Raw genomic sequence first — 27,338 nt, 5'->3', positions numbered from 1 at the left:
GGTTTCACTTTCTACCATATCTGAATTTTAAAAATTCTAATTTTCCCACCTTGATTATGATGGAATGGAAGTAGTATGGAGAATGTATGCTATATTATCTATTCCCCTAGCTCCCATAAACACTCCAACAGTCTCATTCCATACTAGTTGAAGTTCCCAAACTAGCATTTTAAAAAATGGTTCTTTGCAGTGCATTAAATAGTCATTAAATAGGGCAGGAATGGCAGGTTTTCTTGTTAATAGTACTTTCTCATTTGAATTAAAAATTAATTTTTTTCCCATCACCAATCCCAGACACATCTTCAATTTATATAACTTTTAGGATTAGTAGATCAAATGAAAGAGCTTCATGACATTCTTATATTGATACTTTGGACTAAAACATATATATGCTGAAAAACTGGGGAGACAACAAAGAACTTTAGAACATCACCATTCTGCAGAAACTGCAGAAACTCCAAGGAGTAGCCAGTCAAAATGATGGCTAGCCTCTAATAAGTTTACTGCTCTCAGGGAGCTGCATGACACTGGAATCTGGGGTGAGAATAATCAGACATTCAGACAAAAACACTGCCCGTTTATTCTATACATGTCACATAATGGCAGGAAACTATTGTGAGGATTATCTGTTGCACTGTTGGTTGCAGTTTGTCAATTTAGATGAAACAGAGAAGGCAACCCTCTCTTGCCTAGGAGTCCAATGAGCGGAACTGCTGATGATTCATTCTCATATGGGGTGCCACAAGGGTCGGTCCTCTCGCCCCTTCTGTTCAACATTTATGTAAAGCCGCTGGGTGAGATCATCTGTGGCTTCGGGGTGGAGTTCCATCAGTATGCTGATGACACCCAGCTGTACATCTCCACCCCAGGCCACCCCAACGATGCCCTTGAAGTGATGTCCCAGTGCCTGGAGGCCGTGCGGGCCTGGATGGGGAGAAACAGGCTCCGACTCAACCCCTCCAAGACCGAGTGGCTGTGGCTTCCAGCGTCCCGATATAGCCAGCTGACGCCATCGCTGGCTATTGGGGGCGAATTACTCGCCCCCACGGAGAGGGCTCGCAACTTGGGCGTCCTCCTGGACGCACGGCTGTCTCTAGAAGATCATTTGACGGCCGTGGCCAGGGGGGCTTTTTATCAGGTTCGCCTGATACGCCAGTTGCGCCCCTTTCTAGATCGGGACTCTCTACGCACAGTCACTCAGGCACTAGTCACTTCCCGCCTGGACTACTGCAATGGTCTCTACATGGGGCTCCCCCTGGGGTGCACCCGGAGGCTCCAGCTGGTCCAGAACGCGGCCGCGCGGGGGATTATGGGGGCGACGAGGTGCTCCCATGTGACACCTCTCCTGCGCGAGTTGCACTGGCTCCCGGTGGTCTTCCGGGTGCACTTCAAGGTGTTGGTGACCACCTTTAAAGCGCTCCATGGCTTAGGGCCGGGGTACTTACGAGACCGCCTTCTGCCACCAATAGCCTCCCACCGGCCAGTACGCTCGCACAGAGTGGGCCTCCTCAGGGTGCCGTCCGCCAGACAATGTCGGCTGGCGACCCCCAGGGGGAGAGCCTTCTCTGTGACGGCGCCCACCCTCTGGAACAACCTTCTCCCAGAGTTACGGATAATAACAGACCTCCGGATTTTTCGTCGGGCCCTGAAAACTTATTTATTTCAACTAGCTGGGCTGGCTTGAGCTAAATTTTAAATTGATTTTAAATTGGGTTGTTTTAATTACGGCCAAAATATTTAATTATTTTAATACTGTTTTTAAATTTTGTATGCTCTGTTTTTACTTAGGCTGTGCACCGCCCTGAGTCCTATTGGAGAAGGGCGGTATAGAAATTTAATTAAATAAATAAATAAATAAATAAATAAATATGACTTGTGTTTCTTATTCTTTTAGATTCTGCCTAGCAAAACATTTATTTACCTATGCATTCACCTATTTTAGAACAGCTCTCATATCAAAAAGAAAAAAGACTCTCTCTTCTTGCATTACAAATCACAACTCAGCCCAAATATAGTGGATTAAGTGGGGGCCCATTTTCTTTTCTAGTAGGAGTTACAATTGAGCTGCAAAATCATGATTTGCACCACGAAGTGCTCAGGTCATGGTTGACAACAATAACCTACTAAAATTCAATGAAATTATAAGGGTAAGATGTAAAACTGCCTCCTTGAGCTCCTGAATGAAAATCAGGATAAAACTTAATTAATAAATAAATACAAAAGGAAAAAGGAAAAAAAAACCAAAGAAAGAGAAGAACAACACCAACAGCCATTGAAATTGCAGAAACTACCTTGTAGACTAGAGCACTTGGGATGGTGTGAAGGAGATGCTTTAAAGCTGAACCAGCAACTTTCCAAATAATGTTCTGACTCTAACCTTTCCAGCCAAAAACTTATTACCATATTTCTATCCTAATATTTGCTGAAGACAGTGGTTTAAGTTAAGTTTCAAAGGGGTTTCCTTGAAAGCAGGACCCTAGTATAACAAAGCAACTAAACATGCAGAATACTGAAAATGAAGGAATTTTATCTAATGGAATGTAATTAACTAAGATAAACATACCAGCTGAAGAGTCCAGTTTTTCAGAGAAAGGAACTAAAGAAAGGGGAAAAAAAGAAAACCAGAACAGAAGTGAGAATTGGAGTGTGGCAAGTCTACTGTGAGCATTTTTAAAGGGGTCTAATGCAAACACAAAGGGCAATTCTCCTGTTACAATGCAAAAGAACGGTAATGATTCAGGCATCCCCTCCCCCCCAAAAGGAGTGGTTTACATCAGCAGTGCTGAAAAATGCTAGGATATAATAACAACTCAAAAAAATTCAAAATCATAATTTGCTGCATTAAATTATTATTTGAAAGTTCCTCTTGAGCAGGATTTTGTTCTTTGGTACAAAGTCATCTCAAGATGTAAAGTACACAAGGAAGCAATATTTTTCAAAATACAAACTAACATTTTTTCTTACTTTATCAACCAAATAATATCACAATCATATCTGCACCGGTGATAATAGAGAGTCACCATGCATAGAGTGATCGAATTATTTTTCCGCCTCTGGCAATTTGATGTTTCATGAATGTGCTTAGTGCTCTTGTGCTTCACTCATCTTTTCAAAGTCTACTTTAATGAATTATTCTCCTTTTCAAGCAAGCCTTCATTACATCTAACAAAGTAAAGCTTCTGTGAAGGCAGCTAATGAAGGCAGAAGACAGAGTGTGGGAAGGGAACAGAGGGCACTCATTCATATGTAACCGGTTTGATATTGCACAATAACCAATTTCTTTAGCCCAAACACCTGGGTCTCAGCAGCTTTCCCTCTTTGGAAAGAACTTGGCTAACCTGGGATGAAAAGCAGATACCGCTAGGCATCTATGCATCACGCTTGCATCCAATTTACTGGTCTGGCAGAAAGAATTTCCCATACATACTGTACTTACACATTCCCCTAAAGACACCAAGGTCAATGTGCTTCTCTTGAAGGACAAGTGATACAACTTAATGGAAATTTAAATATAGGGGGGAGGGGAAACCAAAATTACTCACAGCATTAATTTCTCCTGCTTTGGGTCCCCATGACGAATTTGGCTCCAGTAAAATATTATATTCAAAACCCTTCTCATCATTCAGCCCTATTCCAGAATTGCTTCAAAAAACAAAAAGAAACAGCTATGTTATTCTAGTCAGAATTCTGCAGGCAGATGACTATCCAGAACAGAACATATTTTTTAAAATGGCAAAATATTAAATCAGCAGACAAACACGATGCTTTATTATGCACAATAATGTTGATTCTAGAGAAGGTTATTTAACTGATGGCATACATCTAGAAATTATTTTAGATAGATAAATTGTAACATATATCTATTTTCTTACCTGTTCTGGTCTTTTGAAAAGGGCAGAACAATAATATTTCGATGCTGAATCAGATCATTCAGTATTTTAGCTGTCTGATAGGGTACATTATCCCCACCTTCACCTCCAGGAGGCAAGCCAATCACATGATCTCTTACTTTACATCCCTTTTATTAAAAAAGAACCGAGTGTAAAAGCCAATAAGACAAATTAAATAATACATAATTATAATGTAGACAATAACACAATCTTTACAAACAAAAGTGATTTTGGCACAATGGTTATAACACTTGTTGTAACATGTGTTCTTTTTGGAAGCCAGTATAATGTAGTGGTTAATCTGTTGGACTATGAATGAGGAAAGTGAACTCAGCTTCTGTGTGTGTATGTGCGCATGCAGGGGGGATGGAGTCAAAGGGGGCAGAATGCTGAAAATAGCAGTGCAACATCATAATGCAATCTTGCCCCCTTTTTATGTATGTGCTGTTACATTGTACTCATCTATCAACTGATGTAGAACTGATGACATGATATCACCTTTATTGTTTTGACAAAAGCAGACAGATTCTGTGGAGATCCATGTTCCAAGTTCTAGCCCCCCACCCCCCGCCACAGAAGATTAGTGAGTGCCTCTCAGCTCCCCTCAAAGGCTTGTTGTTGTGGAAAAGTAGGCCTTGTACTGTATTTAGGTATCTGTGCATTATTGATTTATTGATTTATTTATTATTTTATTGATTTATTTTGCCACCCATCTCTTTGCGAACTCTGGGCACTTGCAGCACGAAAACTTTAAAATCATCGGAGACAAATACTCCTAGCCCAGTAAAAAGAAAGTACCATCAAAGTAAAATCATAGTTATAAGATGGGGAAGGAGAAGGCCAGATTTTTGGGGAGGGGGGGCTCTTAATTAACCACCTCCATTGAGATACTCCCCTGTTGTGGGGCCATTGGTCTGGGCATATTAGGTAAAGGTAAAGGTTCCCCTCGGGCATATGTGCTCATTGTTCCCAACTCTAGGGAGCGCTGTTCATCTCCGTTTCAAAGCCGAAGACCCAGCACTGTCCGAAGATGTCTCCGTGGTCATGTGGCTGGCATGACTAAATGCCAAAGGCGCACGGAACACTGTTACCTTCCCACCAAAGGTGGTCCCTATTTTGCTACTTGCATTTTTTACGTGCTTTCAAATTGCTAGGTTGGCAGAAGCTGGGACAAGTAATGGGAGCTCACCTCATTACGTGGCACTAGGGATTCGAACTGCTGAACTGCCGACCTTTCGATCGACAAGCTCAGCGTCTTAGCCACTGAGCCACCGCCTCCCACCTGGGCATATTAAATAAAAGTAAATATTAATGCTAATGGTTTAAAAATCATTCAGTGAACCATGCCTCATTACAAGTCATAGTAAAACACAAAAAAGTAAACACATAGACCAAATTTGCATACTGTGGTTGGATGGCATTCATATAAATAAATCTACAGTAGCTCATTAAAAGGGCAACAAAGCCTTGGGACTGGAATGGAGATTGAGGATATAAATTGGTTAAAAACTATGTGGCAGGATGATTTTAAAAGATTTCTTCCAAATACATACTTTTGGAATAGGAGCCGGATCAAATCTAAGAACTTTTTGGTTACAGCAGGGATATATTCCGGTACCAGTGGAACCAAGAGAACTTGCTACACCAGGATAGAGGACTGGTTGAGGATGATATTGGCAGTGTGAAAATTCAGTGCACAGGAAAGTCTGCAAGAGACACCCAATAGCAACAAACATATATATTATCACTATTACCATTCTTGAAGTCTTTTTTTTTTTTTGCTTAAAAAGAAGAGAAAGCTGCAAATCAGACTGGACTCTATGATACATTGTTCTTAAAAATGAATATTTCTTCAAAAATGCTACTGTATAAATTTTAAGACAACTAAAAATATAATGAGGGGGCTAAAACAACACTCACTTGATTACACCTTGTACAGATCAACCAATTAATAGTTCCCCAAAGACGCCAGTATACATCTCGCCATGATTTTAATTCTTCAAAAAGACTCAGGAGATACTCATGGATATCCCAAGATTTATCTCTATAGAGAAAAATGAGCAGCCATTTTAGAGAAATTAGCTTTTAATTCTGACTTGCACAGGTTAAAAAAAATGTAATTCTTTTTGCTTTCACCTTTTGAGTGATTCTCATTGTGCTAATTTAATGATTGGCAATGTTTCATACATCTCACCTGTGTTCTGCTAACATCACCATTTTGTGTTGATTGCTACAGGGTAGGGAGAAAAGTATAAACTCTGAATAGAGTTTAAGTTCTAATAACCTCATTGGCATATCCATATTTATTTGACAACAACATGGAAGCAGTTTACCACTGCTTCCTTCCAAGAAATTGTTTTGAATAAAGCCTTGGCATTTCTTCATTGTCTCCCATCCAAATAGTAACCCAAGTGTGACCCTGCTTACCTTTTGTTTTCAGTCAAAGTAAATTATATATTTGAGACAGTAACAGGGATTGCATTGATCTGCTAAATTATTTTGTTAATAAATCTCTATTTCAAAAGTCATTGTTCCCTAGCCATTGTTCCCTAGAACACCTGGTTAAAACTGGAATAATAGACGGAGTGTAGTTTATAAACTAAAACTTTTCTACAGCATATGTTAAAAGAAGTCAAGATAAAAATACAAAAAATGCAAAATGACGTGTGAAGCACCTTATGTGAATATAGAGTATATTTCCATATTGATCCACATTAATCTTTCCAGGAATACATGGGATTTTTCTTTCAGTATCCTTAATAAGAAGTTTCTTACATAAGTAACACCTGCACAAAAAACAAAAATATGAGAATGATATTACAAAACTGCAATGAGCTATGGAACATATGTCAAGGTAGTGCAAAGCAATGGAGAGCTGTATACCTGTAAAGGGTTGCAGCATTTCCCTTAGAATCTGCATTCTGATACTCTGGATCAAACAGTCTTTCTATCTTCTTACAAAAAAGTTTGCTATTAGTTACAAAAGAAAAAGACTCATAAAAATGAATTATCATTTTTCATTCACATTCTAAATGTTACATTACAAACAGAAGAAAAGTGCTTATAATATTGCAGCATTTTTTTAAAAAAATTGTTGCAGTGATTCGGGTTCCTTGCATGGTATTTTGCTCTTTCCTGTATTTAGTTCTTAATTCTTGATAGAGAGAATAATCTGAACTCGGTTACATAGATTATACTGTTCTGATAGAGCAAGGAATTTGCCCAGGCAGTTCTGAATATTAGCTGAGAACTAAAGAGTAACTCTGCCATATTCAAAGGATTTGAAATTGCCATCACAACAAAATTCACAAGCAGGCAATGAAAGTCCCTTCAATAGTTAATACAATTTGGTAGGGAGATGGCTACTCACAAACTCAAATAAATTCTTAGCCATTTGAACTTTAGCTCAAACAGATTCCTAACCATTTGAACTCAATACAATTTTTGTTAGTTTGAGTATGATAGGAAGAAGGCCACTGTGAAAGTGAAAAACAAAATCCCGACAGCCTCCTCGGTAACTTTTTTCAAGCTAATACCTCCTATCTCAATCTCTTTTCAGGTCTTAGTTTCTTTGATAATTTTTACTGACTTGGAGAAAGTCTAGTAATACTATTCCACTTTTTCAGAATCCTATGAAAGTATGATGCCCAGAACTAATCACAATTAATACATTAATAGTTTCTCAGGCTTGGTACATTTGGTGATTGTGCTATATCCAAGGACAGGACATTTTTATTTACTAATTGATCTAATTTCTATGATTTTGTTGAAGCTCAAACTTTGTTCTGGGAGCTATCATAATTAACTAAATACTGGTCTCAATTGTGCAATTAGTAATATTTCTTTCAAACTAATGATAATATGAATACAAAAGGAAAGGAGACAATGGTAAGGTTTTTTTTTGCTCAGAAAGTACCTCTTAAATTTATCTCTCTTGTCCTTCACCTCTTCTACTTCATTATGTGTGAATAGATCAGTTATGCGGGTTAGTAGGTTAGCATTAATGCAGTTCATATTGCATGGCGTGGCTACAATTGTACTCATATTCTTGTGGCAATAATTAATACATTTTTCTACCTAAAAAACATAAACATAACTCACTTACTACTGAATAGTCATACAAATATTTCTCACAGCATTTTCATATTCCAAGAAAAGCATTAGGACAATCCAATGACCAGAGGAAATGAATCACTCAGACACTTTTACATACAGAGATTCAAATACTTACTGTTATCTATTAAGGTTGGAATGGAGTTGGGGAAGAACCTGCTGGATTGATCAGTCTGAGGCTAGGAGTGGGTGGAGCAATTCCTATCTTTTTCTGATGTGTATGAACATGCAGACAAGAAACGTTTTTCGTAGTTTATGCAAAATTTGGATTTGATGGTAACTACCAGTCAAATAATTTAATTTTCCCATTATCTATGAAATATGTAATTAGCAAGATGACCAGTTCTCTAAAAATAGGAATACTGCACATTCTTTTCTATTTTTTAAAAAAGATGGCAGTTAAAAGTTTGGAGGGACTTCTCTAAGAAAGCAGCTTTAAATATTCCATACATTTCCATTTCCTGCTCTCTATTGTACTTATATGATTTCCAAGTCAAATCAAGTTCAAGAATGCTTAACAAACAACAGACCCTTCTATCTATCAGGAAATAGAATGAATTAGTTCTCTTTTTCCATTTCCATTTTCCATCCTCTATGAGGTACATCCAACTTGAATGAAAGAAAACTCAAGCTCAACCAAGAGAGCCTGATTATCTGATGCCATTTCTTTGAATACTGCTTCCTGAACTACTGTTTCCCTCCAACTTGAGCAATACTTTGGGACTGCAAAAATCCAGACAATAATTAGCAGGGTGTTAAGAGCTTTCTGTATTCCTACACCACTGGCTAATTTTTTTGCTAGTTCAAGCATGGAAATCTTCTCAAGTTTTATGTATGTGCAAAGAGCAATGAACACAGAAATTACTAGCAGACGACAAAATCTATTGTTGCTTGGGTTGTTGCTGGATGGGATGTGGTCCTACAAACTGGGATTTTTTTTTTCTTTGTGTCTGGGATACTTCTCCCAAAACTAGTACTGGCCCCAGCCCAGCAATCCCAGTAAGTTTGGTCATTCTTAACAATGGCAAAGATTTTGTACTACACTAATTAATCTTTGAAGATAACTTGCATATAATTGGACATTCATATAGCCTTATTTTTACAGCATTTCAACAGGCATGAAGCTAATTATTTTGGATGATAACATGTCCCACTTCCAAATCTAAACTAGTTTTTAAGCACCTTTTCAAATAACTCTAATTATACATTTGTAAGTAAAAACATAACAATATTGCAAGACAGGGACATGCATATAAAGGATTAATATATTGTCATTTTTGCTTAGCAAATGTTTGGAAAATACAGTCTACATTTTTTAAGAGTTTAGAAATTAAGGCAAATCACGATCTTTTTAAAGGTTCTATAAACTTCTGCAGTTCCTGCTTTAGGAAATATCACAGAGAGACTCATCAAGAAAGATTTAATGTTAAATTAAGCTTCTTGCTTAAACCAGCTGGATTAATTGTGCACCATCAAGCTGGTGTTGGTTCTCAGCAATCACATAGATTTTCTCCATAAAAGCCAACATGAGGCATTTCTAATACCAAATATTATTTGATTTGGAATAAAAAGATTTAAGTTTTAAAAAGAAGATATGGAGAAAAAAAGAAGATATCTATAAGCAATTTGTAGCCATTAGCAAAGATCTATTGTACATGACCATAATTTCTCCTGGGTAATGCTGTGTAACTCCCAAAACTGTAATGGAATAACAAGTATAATGGGATTTCAGACCACACAGATCAGCTCTGTGAGCTCTATGTTCTCATTCTAGATGAATTTAGAACACCAAAAATACAGAATGCTTATTGCTATAGTATACTCACTAAAGAATCCATCTTCAGGAATTCAGAGGAAATAAGTATTGAAATGACATTGCTTGGTTCTAAAAAAAAAACAAACAAGATAACAAATTGAAAAGTTATTATATTTACAAATATTGCAAGATAGTTAAAAATCAAAGGAAACATTATAAAAGATGTCTTGCTTCAGAAAATCCACATTCTATAAAAATGGAATAAGAGAAAGTTTGGAGATTTATTTTGGGCCCTTTTATCAACTACCTTGACCTTGTATTATGCTTGTATAATTTAGATTTTTCCATTCTACTTACATCTATATCTAAATAATTAAACTGCTTAATAATTTAAGGCTAAATAATTATTTGCTTCTTACTAATTTTTATCCTAATTGCAGTCAGAAATATTGTAGAGTTTTACAGTTCACATTATTATGAAAAAGCAAGCCCCACAATACAAAGAAACTAAAGAAACTATCTCAAACCAAGATTCAGAATTTAAATCCTGAAGTTTTAAATGTGTTATACAAACACATTCACAGTGTAGAATTTTGAGTTTCAAGCTATCAATCTCTCTTTTTTTGAAAACAAAATTGTCTGTTTTCAGAGAGGAATGGGCTCTCAATATTGAAAGCTGAGTTGAACAGAAGACCAGTTTCAAATTTCCATATATCTAACCTCAGTCCCTTATAAATTAGACAGTATGAAAGCGCATTCAGTTTTTAAAAATGTTTACACTTTAGATCAGATATAAAACTGGATCAGAAACACATTTGAAAACAAAGCAATATTATGGAAAGCCCAATTTCCCCACAAATACCTGTAATTTTGATACTAACATTGCTAACCTAGCATATTATTTTCCACCCTGGAAATAAATCTTTCATGATCTAAAAATAGTTGTGCTTCCTCCTTTAAGGAAAGGAAAGATCTGGAAAGGAAAGGAAAGATCTGGTTTTAAACTGGGCATGGGCAATCTTTATATAGCCAGAACTCTTACAGATGATTATGGTGATGAGAAAGGCTCTGAGAGCCATGGGAGTGATTTGGTGAGATCATCTAAAGGATCAGAACTAAAACTGGTTGTTTGTTCTGTTTAAGGAATGGGGGTGGGAACTGCTGTTGGGTCTTTTTTGACAAAATGGTTGTTAAGCTTAGAAGAAATATAACACATGCATTTTAACCTTTTTTTAAGGTTAGAATACTGCTCCCAAAAATTTGTAGTGCAATGATACAAGACGTGAGAAACCAAGGAAAAATGGGGCCTGTGGATAGCATGCTCCCTTCTATTGCCTACCCTTAGTTTCAATTAAATAAACTGTGTTTACTACACTATGCAAACTTTAACATGTGCTATACAGAACATAAGTGAGAACTAACAACTACTTGAACAATATTTTTTAAAAAGATAAAAAATGCTAAAATGCTAAAAATTGTTTGATTATGTCAGAATCACATTAATACGTCAGAATCACATTAATACCATGAATTTCAGTGAAGGGAAAGCTGAGTGTATACTTAAATCTTCTACTGATTTCTCCTGGAATTAATCTTGATTGATGGTATCAAGAGTGTTCTACCCAATCAAGGAACCACCGAAACTATTTCTACCAACACTGACAGGGCAAACCGCTGGTATATAAAAAGAGAGCAAACCCCACTCTCTAACTAGCACTGATGATGTTACCTAGTTTGATAATGAAATGTCTGCAAGGAAACAATCAAGCTCAGAGAGCAGCAAGGACCGCTTGTTACCCGTCCCTAGCACTCCCTAGCATTTATCTATTTACATACATAAATACACACACACAGACACACACAGACATATAGAGATGTGTATATATATATATAAACAAACTTTCTCCTCCTAAAATAGGGGCAGATATTTTTCACCATTGAGGCTATCATTATCAATTTTTCACATTCTGTCTTTTAAAAAGGTTATATATAAGTAGTAACCTTTAGAAACCAGACTTTAAAGTAGGGTACTTAGAAAGTTCTGCATCAATTTTTAGTATCTTTGATATCCTTCATCCTAAACATTTGCATCAAATCCATGCACTAATTTAGATTAGATTAGTTATGGAGTAAACCAGAACATATCAAGTCATTACCACATTTCTGGATCAAATCCCAAATTTGATTGGGTGGTTTCTGTATACAGAGTGCAAAATAACAGGGCCATAATTTTTTTTCAAAAGGAAACTGTGAATCTATGCATGAGAATGAAGGAGGTTAAATGGGAATCCCCAACTTCTTAACCACTGTTAACAAATTAAATTGTGTAGCACTTGTACTATACTAATTTTGTAAGACATGAATCCCATTAAACTTTATACCTTATTTCAGCTTTCCTTGTTAGTATAGATTAGGCTTTCATCATCAAAAGCAGAACAGGAAAGGAAAATCACCTTTCAAAGCCATATTTGCAATCAGATTTTTGATCTGATGTAGGAGTCAGGTTTTCAAAAAATTTGTGGCAAAAATGAATATATTTTCTTTTACCTAAGGTGGGTATTTCATCAACCTCATATTCCTTAGTGTTCCTTTTAACATATCTTATCAACCAGTTAAAGATGTGAACGTCACAGTGAACTGAAATGTCCACTTCTTCCCAGCGTTGGGCATCCATTGATAGATATTCGGCAAAGTACTTCATTTCAGAAATCAATAGATCTCGTGGGCAAACAAAATCTTCCTTCAGATTTTTTGCTTCATCACACACATGGATCACCATATTTGGCCTTTATTTAAGAGGGAAAAATAATAGGGAGGAATATTATTTTCATTATCTGGAATATTAGAATAATTTGTGAACATTATTGTTCAATTTTAAATTTAGGTACAATTTTACTGTTATGGAAATGTATTTTCTTAGATGTATGCATTAATTGTTTGTATAATATTTTCATGAGACAAAAACATAGATTTTCAAGTTATAATGATATTTTAATGTATGAAAAAAGTTAAGGAACACTAAAGTAGGAAAAGGATAATTGAATACTAAAATATAGTTGGCTTAGTAGACCAGTGAGCTGGGTAAACATGCATTTAAAGCACACTGTAGCTATGTTTGATAAGAAGCAATAAAAGAATCCCACATAATTATGGAGATGTGTAAAATACATCATTACTGGGAAACAGATCAGTATAGCTTCTTTCAATTTCTCCAAAGTAAAATTAAGCAAAGTGAAACATTTATGAACATGCTTAATTTGCTTATGTTCTTTTTTAATTATTTGTTTTTTTATTTAACATAAAAATTCAATTTCAATCAAACAGTGTGTTGTCTGGGTACAATTATTTTTAGGAAATCATAATCAAAATGTTTACATTAGTATTCATCACAATAATATTAATTCTATAATAATGATATTTTACTCTCAACTTTAACAAATCTCCTTTATAACACTGGTCCTTTTTATATCCCGATATTTCTAACTTCTGTTTTTATTATCTAAATTTTCTAAATTTGCTTATGTTCTGTGTGCCTCAAGACACAATAGCAGATAATGCATGCAGACCTGTTATTCGCATACAAATATTTTGCCCAAACAGAAATATATAAACACAGTTGCATTCAATACTAGTAGTTCACTGAACTGCTCTTAAGAACTAGCAAGGATCTGCTAGGAGCAAAACTCCAAACAGCATTTGGAAAAGTCAGGCAGGATGGCCATGCTTGGGTCCTATTGTCTGGGATTCAAGGAATGCCAGTTGGTGAGGCCAAGAAGGTGATTTTATTTCTGTCATAACTCCTGCTTTTTGTTACATTTTCCCTCCCTCTAGAGATCAGGACGGCCCTAACCCTACTCGCTTTTCCTTAAAGGTCCTTAAAAATGCAGCTCCATGTCCAGGCCAGGACCTCAAGTGTACGCAGGGACCTGATTTTTAGTTATTTTAGTAATTATGTTTGATTTATTCTTGGCTGCTATGTATTTTAATTCTTGTATTATTGTTTTTATTTTCTTTTTAATTTTATCGCTCACAATTACGGTACTTGTTGAAATGGGCGGCCATACTAACTAGCTAGCTAGCTAAATAAATAAATAAATAAATAAGTAAGTAAATAATAGAACTAGGTGTGTAGTCTGGATTTTCATTTTCTCTACTACTGGACACATTTTTTATGCTATCTATTCATTTCCTTCAAAAATTAAAAAATGCCAAAAATATTGTTTGTCTCAAACCCATCCATGGAGCTTTATTGATGAGTGGGAATTTGAATCTACGTTCGCACAATTCTAATCCAATAGGGTTAACAACTAGCTTAATCTCTATTAGATTCCATTGAAGACTGTCTTCTGAAGACAAAAAGCACAAGAAATTGCTGCTTTTAGTCCTTTATTAATTACAAACATGTTTTTAAAAAATTACATCTAGCTAAAGTTATCTTGCTTATCTACTCTATGATTTTTAAAGAAATTCCTATATACAGATTTTTATTTATTTATACTGGTGTGAAAAGCAGAAAAGAAAGAAAGAAAAGAAAGGTAGGAAAAAAGATACCCAAAGTCTCATCCTCTATGCAGATGAATGAAGAAGACCTGGGGGACAGTGAATGTTGTCACACACTGGAACTTTCACTCCTAGCAAAACTCATTTGGTTAGAAGGAAAAGTTCCAAGGCTTATAAGACCTATTTGCTTTTTACAAACACAATGATAAGGTATTTTTTTTCCTAGATAATTTGTCACAGAACTCCTAAATACTGCAGACCATTTTTGGATATTTCCTCTTAGATAAAATCTGTACCCAAGCAAAGGGAGGCTTGCTATAAATCTGTTGGCAACTACAATACATTGACTCCTTGAGAAAACTGAGTTTTGAAGAGAAAGGTTTCAAAGACTCACTGAATAAAGATGAAAGAGAAAGCTGGTACTGATGCTTTTCAAGTTCACTGTGGAATCAGGAGCAAGAGTCTTTTCGCACCTGAAACTTCCCTTATTGAAAAATGACATACAGGAATCCCATAATTCCATTTGCCAAGATAATCCAGAGAAACAGTATTCCTGTCATGCTGGGCTAAACATTTACTTCTCCAACTCTATTCCCCTATAATCTAATACTGTTTTACTAAATCATAAAACACATTATAATTATGTGATTATTAAGGCATCCAGAATTAGAATGTTTGCAAAACTGTAATTAATTGGAAAGGCTATGATACTGTCATCTGTAATATTTTTAGACCTGATCAAATTTATTTTTCACATGGAACACATATTTTGAATGGTTTTTTTTCCTTTAGCAAGTCAATGCTCCCCCACAAAACTCCCAATCCCTCCCTCTGAAATTCCATAAAATATAGAGAAGTATATAAGTACCCAGCAAAAAGACTAAGGTTAATCTAGCTGTTTAAAATGAAACAGCCATCTTCCTACCCTTCAGTTTCATCAGCATTTTCTCCACCTTTAAGTGCAGGGCATTTTTCACTTTCTGAAGAACAATTCCTTGAGGAAGCTATACTTGACTTTCCTTAAATACAAGTGGGGAGAAAAAGCATTAGGTCATAATGTTGAGATGTGTACTTCTCATGTGTGGTAAGCAGTGTTCCATAGTCAAAGGAATGATGTGATAGTTATTTAAATTTTAAAAGAATACTTTTGATGCATTTTCAGGAAAAAAAAGTCTTTTTTAAAAAAAATTAATACAACCCAAGTAGAAGAAAAGTAAATGGGCAAATCTTTTTAATCTCAGAGTTTATTTGCACTTGCAAGAGAGAAGAAAAATCAGCAAAACTCCATGTACCACTATAAAGTACATGTTGTCTAATATGCTTCATGGGAAAGTAAGTGCAAATGTGCTTAAACAAATATACCACTTCTGAATTATGCATAACATAATGGTCAATGTAATGTGGCAGTTATTTCTGCCCTTGTCAAATACTTCCTTCTTTGCCAATTCCTTGTTAAAATACAAATGAACATTTTTTTAAAAAATCCACTGGAGTGTGCCTGTGTTTTTCTTATTTAACATAGTGCTTCTAATTCAAAAAAAAATAAAATAAATGATAATACTAAATCTCTGATTATCGACAGGACAGGTAAAATAGGATTGCTGTAGATTCCCAGTAAGTTATGCATAAAACAAATCCCTGAAAAGAACAGCACTCAATACCAATAACTCTTCATCTATGTCAGGGGTGTCAAACTCGCGGCCCGCAGGCCAGATGTGTCAGATGTGTCATGGGCTGGCCATGCCCATGCCTAGGAGAAAAAGTCATGATACATCACGGGATGACGCGAGTTTGACACCCCTGATCTATGTTATTTGTATCACAGATTTGTCTACATGTTAATATCCTAAATAGATATGTAATCAGTTTTTGTCTGGTAAATTCTAATTTGCAGACTCTTTCCCTCTCACTTACATAAATCAGCAGGTTTCAGGAGGAGATAAGTGATTTTGACACATAATTCTTATGTAGAATCTTTTCTCTGTTTTCACTGTCTCATCACACAGTTGTTTATAGAACACGCTTCCATTTATCTCCTTCACACTATATATTGTTTTCACTTGCGCACTTTCACTCATTCTGCTCTCTAGTTGTGCCTTATTTTTCTAGACCTACGCATATGCTATTTGTGTAAGACTTCATCACCTGATATATATACCACCATATTCAATGACAGTATTTTTGAAATGGTCTCTGAGCACCTTGCATAGTGCTTAGCACCTAGCATTATCTTGAGCAGCAATGGTATCAGTTGCCTTTTCTCAGCCATCCCCGAGAACATCTGAAAGTTTGTCTTCAAACTCTAAGCATTGTACTACAGGTAGTAGTCATTTAATTACCATTTGTTTAGTGACTGTTTGAAGTTGCAATGGAGTTGAAAAAATGACTTAGGACTGCTCCTTACATTTAAACCATTGCAGCATTCCTGTGGTCACGTATTCATGATCTGGACACTTGGCAACTAGTTCACATATACAACAGTTGCAGCACTCTGTAGTAAGGTGATTGCCATTTGCAACTTTCCCAGATGGCTTCTGACAGGAAGAATCAATGGGGAAGCCATTAGGATGTCACTAGTCAGTCTCATGTGATTTCTGAGCAAACAATAAAATTGGGTGTGGTTACATGATGCCTTACTTAACAACTGCACTGCTTAATGATAAATTTTCCCTACTGCAATCCTAAATCGAGGCCTATCTCTATATTACATACCTACTGTATATGCCTTAAATTCTTGGTAGGTTCCTTGTATGGTTTATACAGCTTCCTTGGTTTATAGACTATAAATTGGTTGGCAACATTCCTGGAAAGCACCATTTTTTTAAAAAAATGCTGATAAAGGGTTAATTACAGCTTGGTTCATACAAGTTTCATAAAGCAAAATAACTTCAGCCTGTAAGAAATAATTTGTATGGTTCTGTCCAATACATAACAGAAGTATGATATACTTTTGAGGCCTAATTGTTTTAACTACTTTTAAGGGTAGTTACCCAAGAAGTCAAGTGTTTTTGACTTCTTTGTTTGGTAGAAAATGGATATACATTTTAAGAAATCCAACATTAATTTAAAAAGTCCATTCTGGTTTAATCTGAAAAATGATACATAGTTGATACATATATATTGATATATATTGATATATATATAAGTGATATATAGATTGACAAAAGCAATCTTTATCAACAGGAGAAAAATAACATGCATAATTCTATAAACACAAGAGCAGAACTGATTAAAGCCTACCATTTAAAGAAATTGGATCATTTTCACTAGAGGGTTCTTGTAACTCATCCTGAGTATCAAGAAGTGATGATTTAATATAACCAGCTAGTGTTTCCACAGGTTTTGCACCACTGGCCATTAGTGGATTGAACTGGTTATCCACTGGAGAACTTCCATTGCTTTTCAGCTCATCAAACCTTTTTGCACACTGTCAAAATATAGTAGAGAAAACTATATTTAGTTAGACATCTTACCTTGCCTAGGTTGCTGAGATTAATAACATAATAGAAATCCCCCTGAATCAGGCCAAGATCCATACTGTTTTGTTTCTCACAACCAGATGCTTCTGAGATAATCTCAAGCAAGAAATGGAGACTAATCCTTCTCCTGTTATTGTTTTGCTCTAATTAATATTTAGAACACGGTTGTCCATGTTTGACTTGCCTGGGTCACAATGAGTCAAGAGGAATTGTCTTGGATGGCATAAAAATATATATAATATAGTTTATGTCTATAAATAACAAACTTCCTTTAAAAAAATATTTTTACTATCTGCATATGGCCTATGGACCACAGATTGGACACGGCTGATTTAAAGATACTCAACCTAGATATAACAAAGTTTTCAAGGGGGAAAAAAACAGTTCATAAATGTTTTTCCATGAATTTATTCAATCCTCTTTTAAATGTATGTAAATTAGTGTGTTTCATCTTGTGGCAAAGAATTTTATAGGTTAAGTATCCTAAGGCCAAAAAAAAAGTTACCTATTTTTTTCCTGGTCCAATTTTCCTTTCAATAAACTTTATTAGATAATTCCTGATCTTAATATTCTGAGAGAGGGAGAAAATTTACCCCTATATGTGCTTTTTATGCAGTTTATGATTTTATATACTCGATTATCTTTCTTTTTTAAAATTAATTTTTATAAAATAAGTTTTTGGCAAAGTAAAAACAATAGGAATTTAAAGGAAAAAAGGAAAAGAAAGTAAAAGAAAAGTGACGAATAGTTAGAAATTTTTAAAAAAAGAGAAAAAAGGAAAAAAGATGTACTTTCCAATGTTCTTTACAGCAGTTATAATGCGTGTGTACTGTATTCTCTCTTTACACCAGAGGTCCCCAACCTTTTGGGCATTAGGGACTGATTCTGTGGAGAGAGTGTTTTCCATGGACCTGAGGTGGGGGTTCGTGTGCTGCCTGCATTCTGCGGATGGGGCTTTGCTTGCTTGCGTGGACCCGTTCCTGGACGCCGTGGTCCAGTCCCAGTCCACGGACCGGGGGTTGGGGATCCCTGCTTTACACTTATTCCATGGCTCCCTTCTTTCTATATTCTACCCTTTTTAATCATCAAGCCCATAAATTATGTACTTTTTCAACTACCTGTATTTTAAGCTAAAGGCCCAAATAATTCAGAGAGTTTCTCCTAAAAAAAGATGTTTAAGCTCTCTGATCATTTTACTTGCCTTCTTCTGAAATTTTTCCTGTTTACAACATGGATAGTTTAGTTAGAGGTTTGTCTTTAGGGAGCTGCTGCGTGCCTGAGAGTAGGTTCCTGAGGTAGGATTGGAGTGCTGCCTTCATGTCCTGGCTTCAGTGAAGTAAATTGCCCATATAACAGGCAGGCAAAATGCGGGCATGATCAGGTACTGGTGGAAAAACACACACTGTGGAAAGAGCTTGGTAAAAAAACTGCAGTGGGGGGAGCAGGAGATGAGGGGCAGGACAAGAGGTTTTGCCCATCAGAGGAAAGGCTTTGCTTAATTCTCCAAACAGAAATTCTTCTGAAAGAAATGTGTGAGTGACCTACTTAGCATACAACTGATCTCTCAGTTGTATTCATAAGCCATAACAGAAATTTGAAAAGCTACATTTAAACAATTTTGTATTATAGTTTATTATGACTGAAATCACCATGATTAGGATATAGCAATTTGTTAAATCAGGAAAATATATGAACTGTGATTAAGATAATAACTAGTATACAGAATATGCTAAAATAGCAAAACTAACATGAAACATTGTTCTAGAGCAGAGGTGTCAAACTGGCGGCCCATGGGCCAGATGCGTCATGCATGGGTCATGCCCACCCCAGCTCCACGAAGGGAAAAAACCGTCTAATATAAGGTGACCAGACGTCCCGCTTTTGGCAGGACAGTCCCGCTTTTGAGCAATTTGTCCCGTGTCCCGCGGCGTTTTAAAAAAGTCCCGATTTTTCATTCTGCCTCCTGAGTCCCGGCTGCCTCCTGAGTCCCCGCTGATGGCTAGAGGGAAAAAACCTGTTTAAACTCTTGCCGCGGGGCTTCAAAGGGCCGCCCTACGTTGATTAGCTCGGCTTCCCCCTCTCAGCTGATTTGCGCAGGGCTCTGCTCTTGCTAAATTGATCAGCAGTTTTTTTTTTCTCTTTGTGCAAATCAAGCTCAAAACGAAACTGAAAGTAAAATAGGCTGTTGGCTTTGCTGTTTGCTTGCAACGTTGGAAAATTAGGCAGCAGATTTATTTTCCTTTTCCTCACCAAAAAAGGTAGGTGCAAACAATGGGAAATTATTTAGGGCAAAAGAGATTTTAAATTCAAGATTTTAGATTCAAGATTTTAAAACACAAAAGAAAAAAAAGCTCTTTTTAACTAGGGAATTGTAATAATTGAGATACTATTAATTGTATACTGTGTTGAAAACAGAAATGGTTAAGTTGTGGTTTGGAGGAATATATGGGGGAAATTATTTGGTTTATTATTATTGGTAAATATAATTAATTGATTTGTAAGAAATTGGATTGCATGGAAATAATTGGAATATTCATGTTCATATTGATTAATATACAAAAAAGATAGTTATATAACTAATTGATTTATATTAAAATGTTGAATTTGTATTAAACAACTGTATTACATAATTACATAATTAACCAATGTGAGGATGGATATAAAAATAGATGACAATGGGAAGGGGTATAATATAGAATAGAAGGGAAAAATTGAATTTGATTAAGATTAGAGATGAGGATGAAGGGTAATATTGTTTTTTTTAAAAAATAGATAAGGAATAAATATGGCAAAAAGGAAATATAGAAATTGTAAATTTAATTGAAATGACTAAACACTGTTTAAATTTGTGAACCAGCCAAATATTCTGTTCAAAGAAAATACATTGTATGTTTGTATGTGTGTTTCTAATTATTGCTATTTATTCATATTTGTTCTCTTTTATTCTTTAAAGTTTAACAATTCATTCTTTATCTTAATATCTTTATCTTTGTTTGGGGTTGGCTTTCTTCCCTTTCATCTTTTTTATTGTACAGCAATCTTTCTCCTCAAACCTACCACCTCTCTTTTCTTTCCTTCTTACTTTCTCTTCCCCCCACCCTCTTCTTCTCCTCCCTATTTCCTCTTCCTTTCTCCTTCTCCTCCTCTCTTCCTCCCTCTCTTACCGTCACTCATACTCTAATTTCCCTTCCCTTCCTTCATCCCTCTCTATTACTGTATCCTTTTATGCATATGGACTACTCAGAGGGCTGAAAAAGTTATTTTTGACTGGTCCTCACACTTTTGACCAGTCCTTGAACTTACGACTGTCCTCACATTTTACATTTTTGCCCTATCTTGTCATCATGGTGAAGAGAAGCAGTTGTGAAATGAGTGACATGGTTGTTAAGAATGCTGCACGGGCATAAATGTGAGGATGGTCATAAGTGTGAGGACCAGTCAAAAGTGCGAGGACCTGTCAGAAATGACTTTTTTCAGCCCTCTGGTTAGTCCTTTTGTGCATATGGACTACTCAGAGGGCTGAAAAAGTTATTTTTGACTGGTCCTCACACTTTTGACCAGTCCTTGAACTTACGACTGTCCTCACATTTTACATTTTTGCCCTATCTTGTCATCATGGTGAAGAGAAGCAGTTGTGAAATGAGTGACATGGTTGTTAAGAATGCTGCACGGGCATAAATGTGAGGATGGTCATAAGTGTGAGGACCAGTCAAAAGTGTGAGGACCTGTCAGAAATGACTTTTCAGCCCTCTGAGTAGTCCCTATAGACATAGCCATGGCCACCGGGTCACATGACCAGCTAGCCACGCCCACCCAGTCACATGGCCTCTAAGCCACGCCCACACAATAAGCCACGCCCACAATGGTGTCCTTCTTACCAATGTTAAAATCTGTTCACCTTACCCTATACACATAGCCATGGTCATCCGGTCACATGACCAGCTAGCCACGCCCACCCAGTCACATGACCAGCTAGCCACGCCCACAAAATAAGCCACGCCCACAATGTCCCTCTTTACCAATGTTAAAATCTGGTCACCTTAGTCTAATACATCACATGATGGCAACATGACGGGGTGGGTTTGACACCGTGTTCTAGAGCATTGTTGAATTGCCAACAATTCAAAGTATAAATTCTGAAAATACATTCAGGATAAGCAACCTTTAGTATCACAACAGTTAACATATCATAACATCCTGACAACTTCTCCAAAGGCTTGAACATACATAAAGGTAGTCCTCAATATATGACCATAATTGAGCCTACAGTTACAGTTGTAAGTTGTTGCAGTTGTAAATCAAGGCATCAGGTGATGTGAATTTTATGATTTTTTTTGTGGTGGTCATTAGGCGAATGCTATGATCATTAAGTAAATCTGTTTTCCCCAATGGGTGTTTTTTGCAGTGAACTGGAAGTGCTGGAAACTAGGGAAAAAATATTCACAATTCATGGTCACATGAACACAGGATGCTGCAAATATCTGTAAAGGTGAACCAATATCCAAGTGCCCAAAATGTGATCACGTGATTGTGGAATATATGATGGTAACTGTAACTCTGAAAATGGTTGTAAATAGCTCTGGGGAGGTTTGTTATAACTTCGGAAGATTGTTATGCAATTGGTCATAAGTCAAGGACTACTTGTACATAGATAAGATTTCCATCCCATCATAATCTAGTCAGATGCTTGACAACTTACAAATAAGATAAAACACAAAACATCAAAAATTCTCAAAAATTTGAGAAATGGATGGAGTTGTGGACTAGACCCATGATGGCGAACCTATGGTACGCGTGCCACAGATGGCATGCAGAACCATATCGGTGGGCACGCAAGAATTGCCCTAGCTCAGCTCCAGCGTGCCACCCAACTGATTTTCGGGCCTTCCAGGCCGACCGGAAGTCAGGAAACAGGCTGTTTCTGGCCTCCGGAGGGCCTCCGGGGTGGGGGTGGGGAAGGCCCGTTTTTCACTCTCCCCAGGCTCCAGAGGCTTTCTAGGAGCCATATTGGTGGGCACGCAAGCGTTGCCCTAGCTCAGCTCCAGCGCATATGCGCACGCCAGCCAACTGATTTTCGGGCCTTCTGGTCCCACCGGAAGTTGGCAAACGGGCAGTTTCCGGCCTCTGGAGGGGTGGGGAAGGTCCTAGAAAGCCTCTGGAGCCTGGGGAGGGTGAAAAATGGGCCTACCTGGCCCACCGTGTCATCGCGTGCCAAAAGCGGGAGAGCACAGAGGGGTCATGCGCGCATGTGTGGGGCGCATTGAATCATGGGTGTAGGCAAGCATGTGCGCAATCCCCCCGATTTTGGCACGCAATGGCAAAAAGCTTAGCCATCATTGGACTAGGCTAACACTGGACATAGTATTAAGCCATGATTTGTTTATTAGGCATAATGGTTGACCTCATCCTTAACTTTAAGCCATAAACTATGTTTTAAAAATAACAATAGCTAGATACATTTCAGATTAAACCACCAACTAATAAGACACATTATAGCATAAAATGATTTTGAGCTCAACTATATTATAGGAATAGGATATCAAGGGAAAATGGGTCCTACTGCAAATTTTTCCTTAGCACAGTAAAATTGAACAGGAATACCTAATATGAAAAACAGAAAGATAAACCTCTACCTATCATTTTGCATTTCACAGCATTTATGTCCAAGGGAGGTGTGTCATATATGTGCATAGGAGATATATTTGTGTGCAAGTGTGTATGTCTCATTGTCAAAACTTTTAACTGGGTGAAACAATGCATCATAGGACAACAGTATTGAACTAAGATATCTCAAATTGGCTAACTGACAGAATGTGTCCAAAATATGGGACCTATGATCCTGGGGACATGAAATTTGGGGAGGTTATGGCTGCTTTAGTGTTACTGGCTGCTACTGCATTGCTGGCTATTGCTGTAGTCATGTGGTCTTCTTTTTCAACATTCTGTGACAGTTTCCCAGCCAATGTTGCAATCCCTTGTTCCCAGCAGCAGGCACTTCCCTTCCAGGCACCCAGCAGTAGGCACTTCCCTGCCAGGAAGGAAGGAAGGAAGGAAGGAAGGAAGGAAGGAGAGGATTTCTAATGTTCTCTGCCAGATTCCTATATAGAAACTCACGGGAGGTCAGCAGGAAATCAGAAGTTCGTCCTGTTCCCACTGTTTCTCCCCCACTCTTAGTTATAGTTTTATATTTATATATATTTGAATGAAGTTATTATTAAGGTGACAAGTGGCTTGTGTAATTTTGATTTAATCTGCTATCTTTGTTTCTAATGTAAATGATTGTATACTTCTATAGCTGAAAATGATAATAAAATTTGTATAGCCACCCATCTCACAAAAATAAACTTTTGACAATATTAAACATACCCTGAACTGCAAAGAATAAATATTTTTCCTCTCTTGTCTTAAACTTCAGTTCCAGAAGCAGTTGTTAAAATATTGCTCTTTGGAGAATTTATGTACAAACACTAAATTTACAACATACCTACGATATACATCATAGTAAGCAACATTTCCAGTTTGAACATGCTTAGAAATAATTTTTCTGTTAAGAGTTGGGAGAAGAAAAAGAAGCCTACCTCTTTGGATGAATACCCTGGAACCAATCTTGCCACATTTTCCCAGTTGATAGGTTGAGGAACCCCAATTAAAGAACAAAGAATCATATCCAAAACCATTTGATTATTGTCGTGTGGGACATTATTATTTTCTATATATCCGCGGTTCATTTTTTGGCACTGGAAAAGACATGAAAATTTAAAAATTCTCACACTGTTTAAAGAATTTTGGTTTGTCAAATTATATAGTAGCTATTATATAACCTGTAAGGAGAGAGAAGCTTTCTTTGGATAAAAATGCACCCAAAACTAATTGTATTGTTGCCATCAGGGTGAGCATAGGAACATCAGTGTCCCTTGGTACCATCTTGGAGAGCTGAGGATTGTCCCATCACATTATTATTTCCTATTCCAACCCACCTCCCCCAATCCTGCCATATCAGGTTGGTATGTTTACTAAAGGCTACTGTATGAACATAGAAAATAAAATATATACAAAATCTGATATTACTATAGCAGCAGTTTATCAGGTAGTTGAATTACTGTGGAAGTAAATCAGATAACAATCCATGAATTTCAGTAGTACACATTTTAAATCATATACCATATGTACATTACTAAAGCAGGTGCTCTGTTAGTATGCAAGTTTTAAAAAATACTCAGAAAGAGAACACTGACAATAAAAGATGTGAAACATTAATAAAATCTAAACATTTGAAAAGTTTTTGTGCCTTCAGTTTTCTGACAACATTGGAGAAAATTCCGCCACATATAGGAAATGTCCTAGTATTAATATTTACCTAAAAAAACTGGGGATATGATAAACTAAGCAACTGGCAGTCAGTCAGACTTTATTTTGGTCAAGACCAGTGCAGAACAAAACAATTAATGAATTGTTTAAAGAAGGAATATGAAGGAATGAAGTTGGGATTCACATCTGCTCTTTTTAGAATTAGCTGCAGTCATAGAGTCAAACTTTTCCCCCTCACTTCCTTCATGCATTCAAACATTCACTCATAGATTTACTCAAAGGCATCCAAGCCAGTGTTACAGGCGCCTGTGATAACTGAGCCACATCTTGGCATTTTCAAGGATGTGCGGAAGTACAGAAACAACCTAACCCCATCCAGACAGCTATTACAAGCAGGCAAGAGAACTATCATTCAATTGCCAGGATCACAACAACCATCATTCATCCCAGATGGGAACCCTGCCTGGAACGAAAGAGTTCTACCTTGGGCTCAGCAGCAACTAGAAAAGGACCAACCATATTGAAAGAACACTTCATCCCAATGAGTGCACAGACTTTTGGGGAAAGGCATAGGTTATATGTCACTTTAGAGATTACGAGATTTTTTATGAAATGAACATTATAAGTATTAAGCAACAGAGTATTAAAGACATCTTTAAGGACAAATCACTTTACAAAGTTCTAGAAAGGGGGAGTTGACTCAAAACAATAGCCTATTGTTGGGAAAGGCAATTAAGTAAGATTTGCTACACCATGGTGTATCTTTGGAGAGCAGAGAACCCTTAGAAGGGGGACCAAAAATAAAAAGCTAATACCATAGTACAAAATATTGTCACTATTGCCACCGTAAACATCTCTAATACAAACCATTCACCCAGACCCATTATTTGACTATAACTAAAAAAACTAAGCAATTGGAGATAATCTGCCACATAATTATTTAGAGTACAGGTTTTCTTTTCTGTATGCATTTTAAGGATAGGAATTCCTCTCAATCTAATTATTGTCCTGTACTTTTGTGAAGAAATATATTCTCCCTCAAACAATTTAAGCCTTATTTGAACATGGAAATGATAAAAAATTAAACCTTGTAGTAAAATGTTTATTTTTAAAAAAAAATTAGATTAGTGATGCTAAATATAAATACAGAAAGCGTTATATGCTGGAAACAAAAAGTCTTTCTCAGTACAAAAGCTGAAAAATGAAGCATCTCATATTATACATCACTATTTAGCTAGTTTACTTGGCTTACCTGCAGTTCTTGCAGTAACTACTTAGCTGTAAGAAGCATCTTTCCAATGCCTAGAATATCATTAAGTTCTCATCCTTCATTTATTTCCTGACAGTCCTAATCCCCAATTGCATAAACAGATGCAAAAAAATGAAATATTAGGAAGGAAGAAGGACACAAATAGTATCAATTACCTGAAGTACTCTTCAAAAGAGCCAGTGTTCCTTGCAAACCAATAGGTAAATTCCTGTAAATTTAAGATATAGATAAAGCATTGCACAAACCTAAGCAACAATAATACATGAGAGAGAAGTAAATTATAACTTGAATGGAAGCAGAACCTCAGTGTCAACTTTATCACACATTTTCAGAAAGCAAATCATTCTGTTCAATTCTAAGTTTAGAGAATACAGCATCCTAAACTTGACCTATCCTTGCTATCAAGGCATTTTTCCCCCATTCTCTGAATCTTCCTTCATCTCTTCATCCTCCCCATCCCCTTTTATGGAAGACAAGAAAGCCTGAATCACTCCAACCCATTGAAAAGCAGCAGCAACCACTTCATCCACACAAAATGGAGAGAACCTTCCAATCTATACTTTCTTGGGATATCAAACACACAAGTGCAAATATGCAATCCTCTCTCCTCAAATCCTGAGACTTCTCCCATTTTGTTAGTAAGAAGTTATATTTTTATTCCAAGGAACACATAAACATTCGAGGCAATACAGATATTGCTCAAATATTTTCATTTTTTCAACTTTCAACCCGTGAGGATTATAAATAATAAGAAAGCTAAGCTAAGTACCAATGGTAATATCTTTGGATTCAATCCCAAAACATTTTGAGCAGCCTTAAACACTACTGGCACTGACAAAATTACCACCAGTCAATTGCAAAAGGCAGCTGTACTTGTGACTACCTCTAACACTAAAAAACAATATCTACCTATCCCAGGACAAAAATGCCAAGTCTGTCTAAACATCTGGGTGCCTATGCATCCAACTGTATATATATTTAAAAATCTCTATAGGAATTCATTTATTGAATTCTAACAATAG

At 36.5% G+C, this 27,338-nt stretch overlaps 1 protein-coding gene across 5 annotated transcripts in view; it reads right to left on the bottom strand.

Moving 5' to 3' along the window:
- SANBR (SANT and BTB domain regulator of CSR) overlaps positions 1-27,338 on the bottom strand; it is a 35,224-nt gene that overhangs the window by 7,282 nt on the left and 604 nt on the right. For all 5 annotated transcript variants that reach the window (XR_015731582.1, XM_034427306.3, XM_087883299.1 and 2 more), the window contains exons 2-15: positions 26,472-26,524; positions 24,317-24,475; positions 17,500-17,686; positions 15,185-15,278; positions 12,307-12,545; positions 9,830-9,888; positions 7,807-7,967; positions 6,774-6,860; positions 6,566-6,676; positions 5,811-5,934; positions 5,444-5,596; positions 3,873-4,018; positions 3,543-3,642; positions 2,564-2,596 (exon numbers count right to left, since the gene is read on the bottom strand). Coding sequence is in view for 4 of the 5 variants with exons in the window: in XM_034427306.3 (XP_034283197.1) it covers positions 2,564-2,596; positions 3,543-3,642; positions 3,873-4,018; positions 5,444-5,596; positions 5,811-5,934; positions 6,566-6,676; positions 6,774-6,860; positions 7,807-7,967; positions 9,830-9,888; positions 12,307-12,545; positions 15,185-15,278; positions 17,500-17,686; positions 24,317-24,466 (1,644 nt within the window). In the remaining variant the exon portion in view is untranslated. The remainder of the gene's footprint in view (positions 1-2,563; positions 2,597-3,542; positions 3,643-3,872; positions 4,019-5,443; positions 5,597-5,810; positions 5,935-6,565; positions 6,677-6,773; positions 6,861-7,806; positions 7,968-9,829; positions 9,889-12,306; positions 12,546-15,184; positions 15,279-17,499; positions 17,687-24,316; positions 24,476-26,471; positions 26,525-27,338) is intronic.

This window comes from Pantherophis guttatus, chromosome 1 (genome assembly GCF_059756535.1).
Source record: "Pantherophis guttatus breed Tessera chromosome 1, ASM5975653v1, whole genome shotgun sequence".
NCBI lineage: Eukaryota > Metazoa > Chordata > Lepidosauria > Squamata > Colubridae > Pantherophis > Pantherophis guttatus.
The sequence above is the reverse complement of the archived record's forward strand: the minus strand, read 5'-3'. Positions and strand labels throughout refer to the sequence as shown.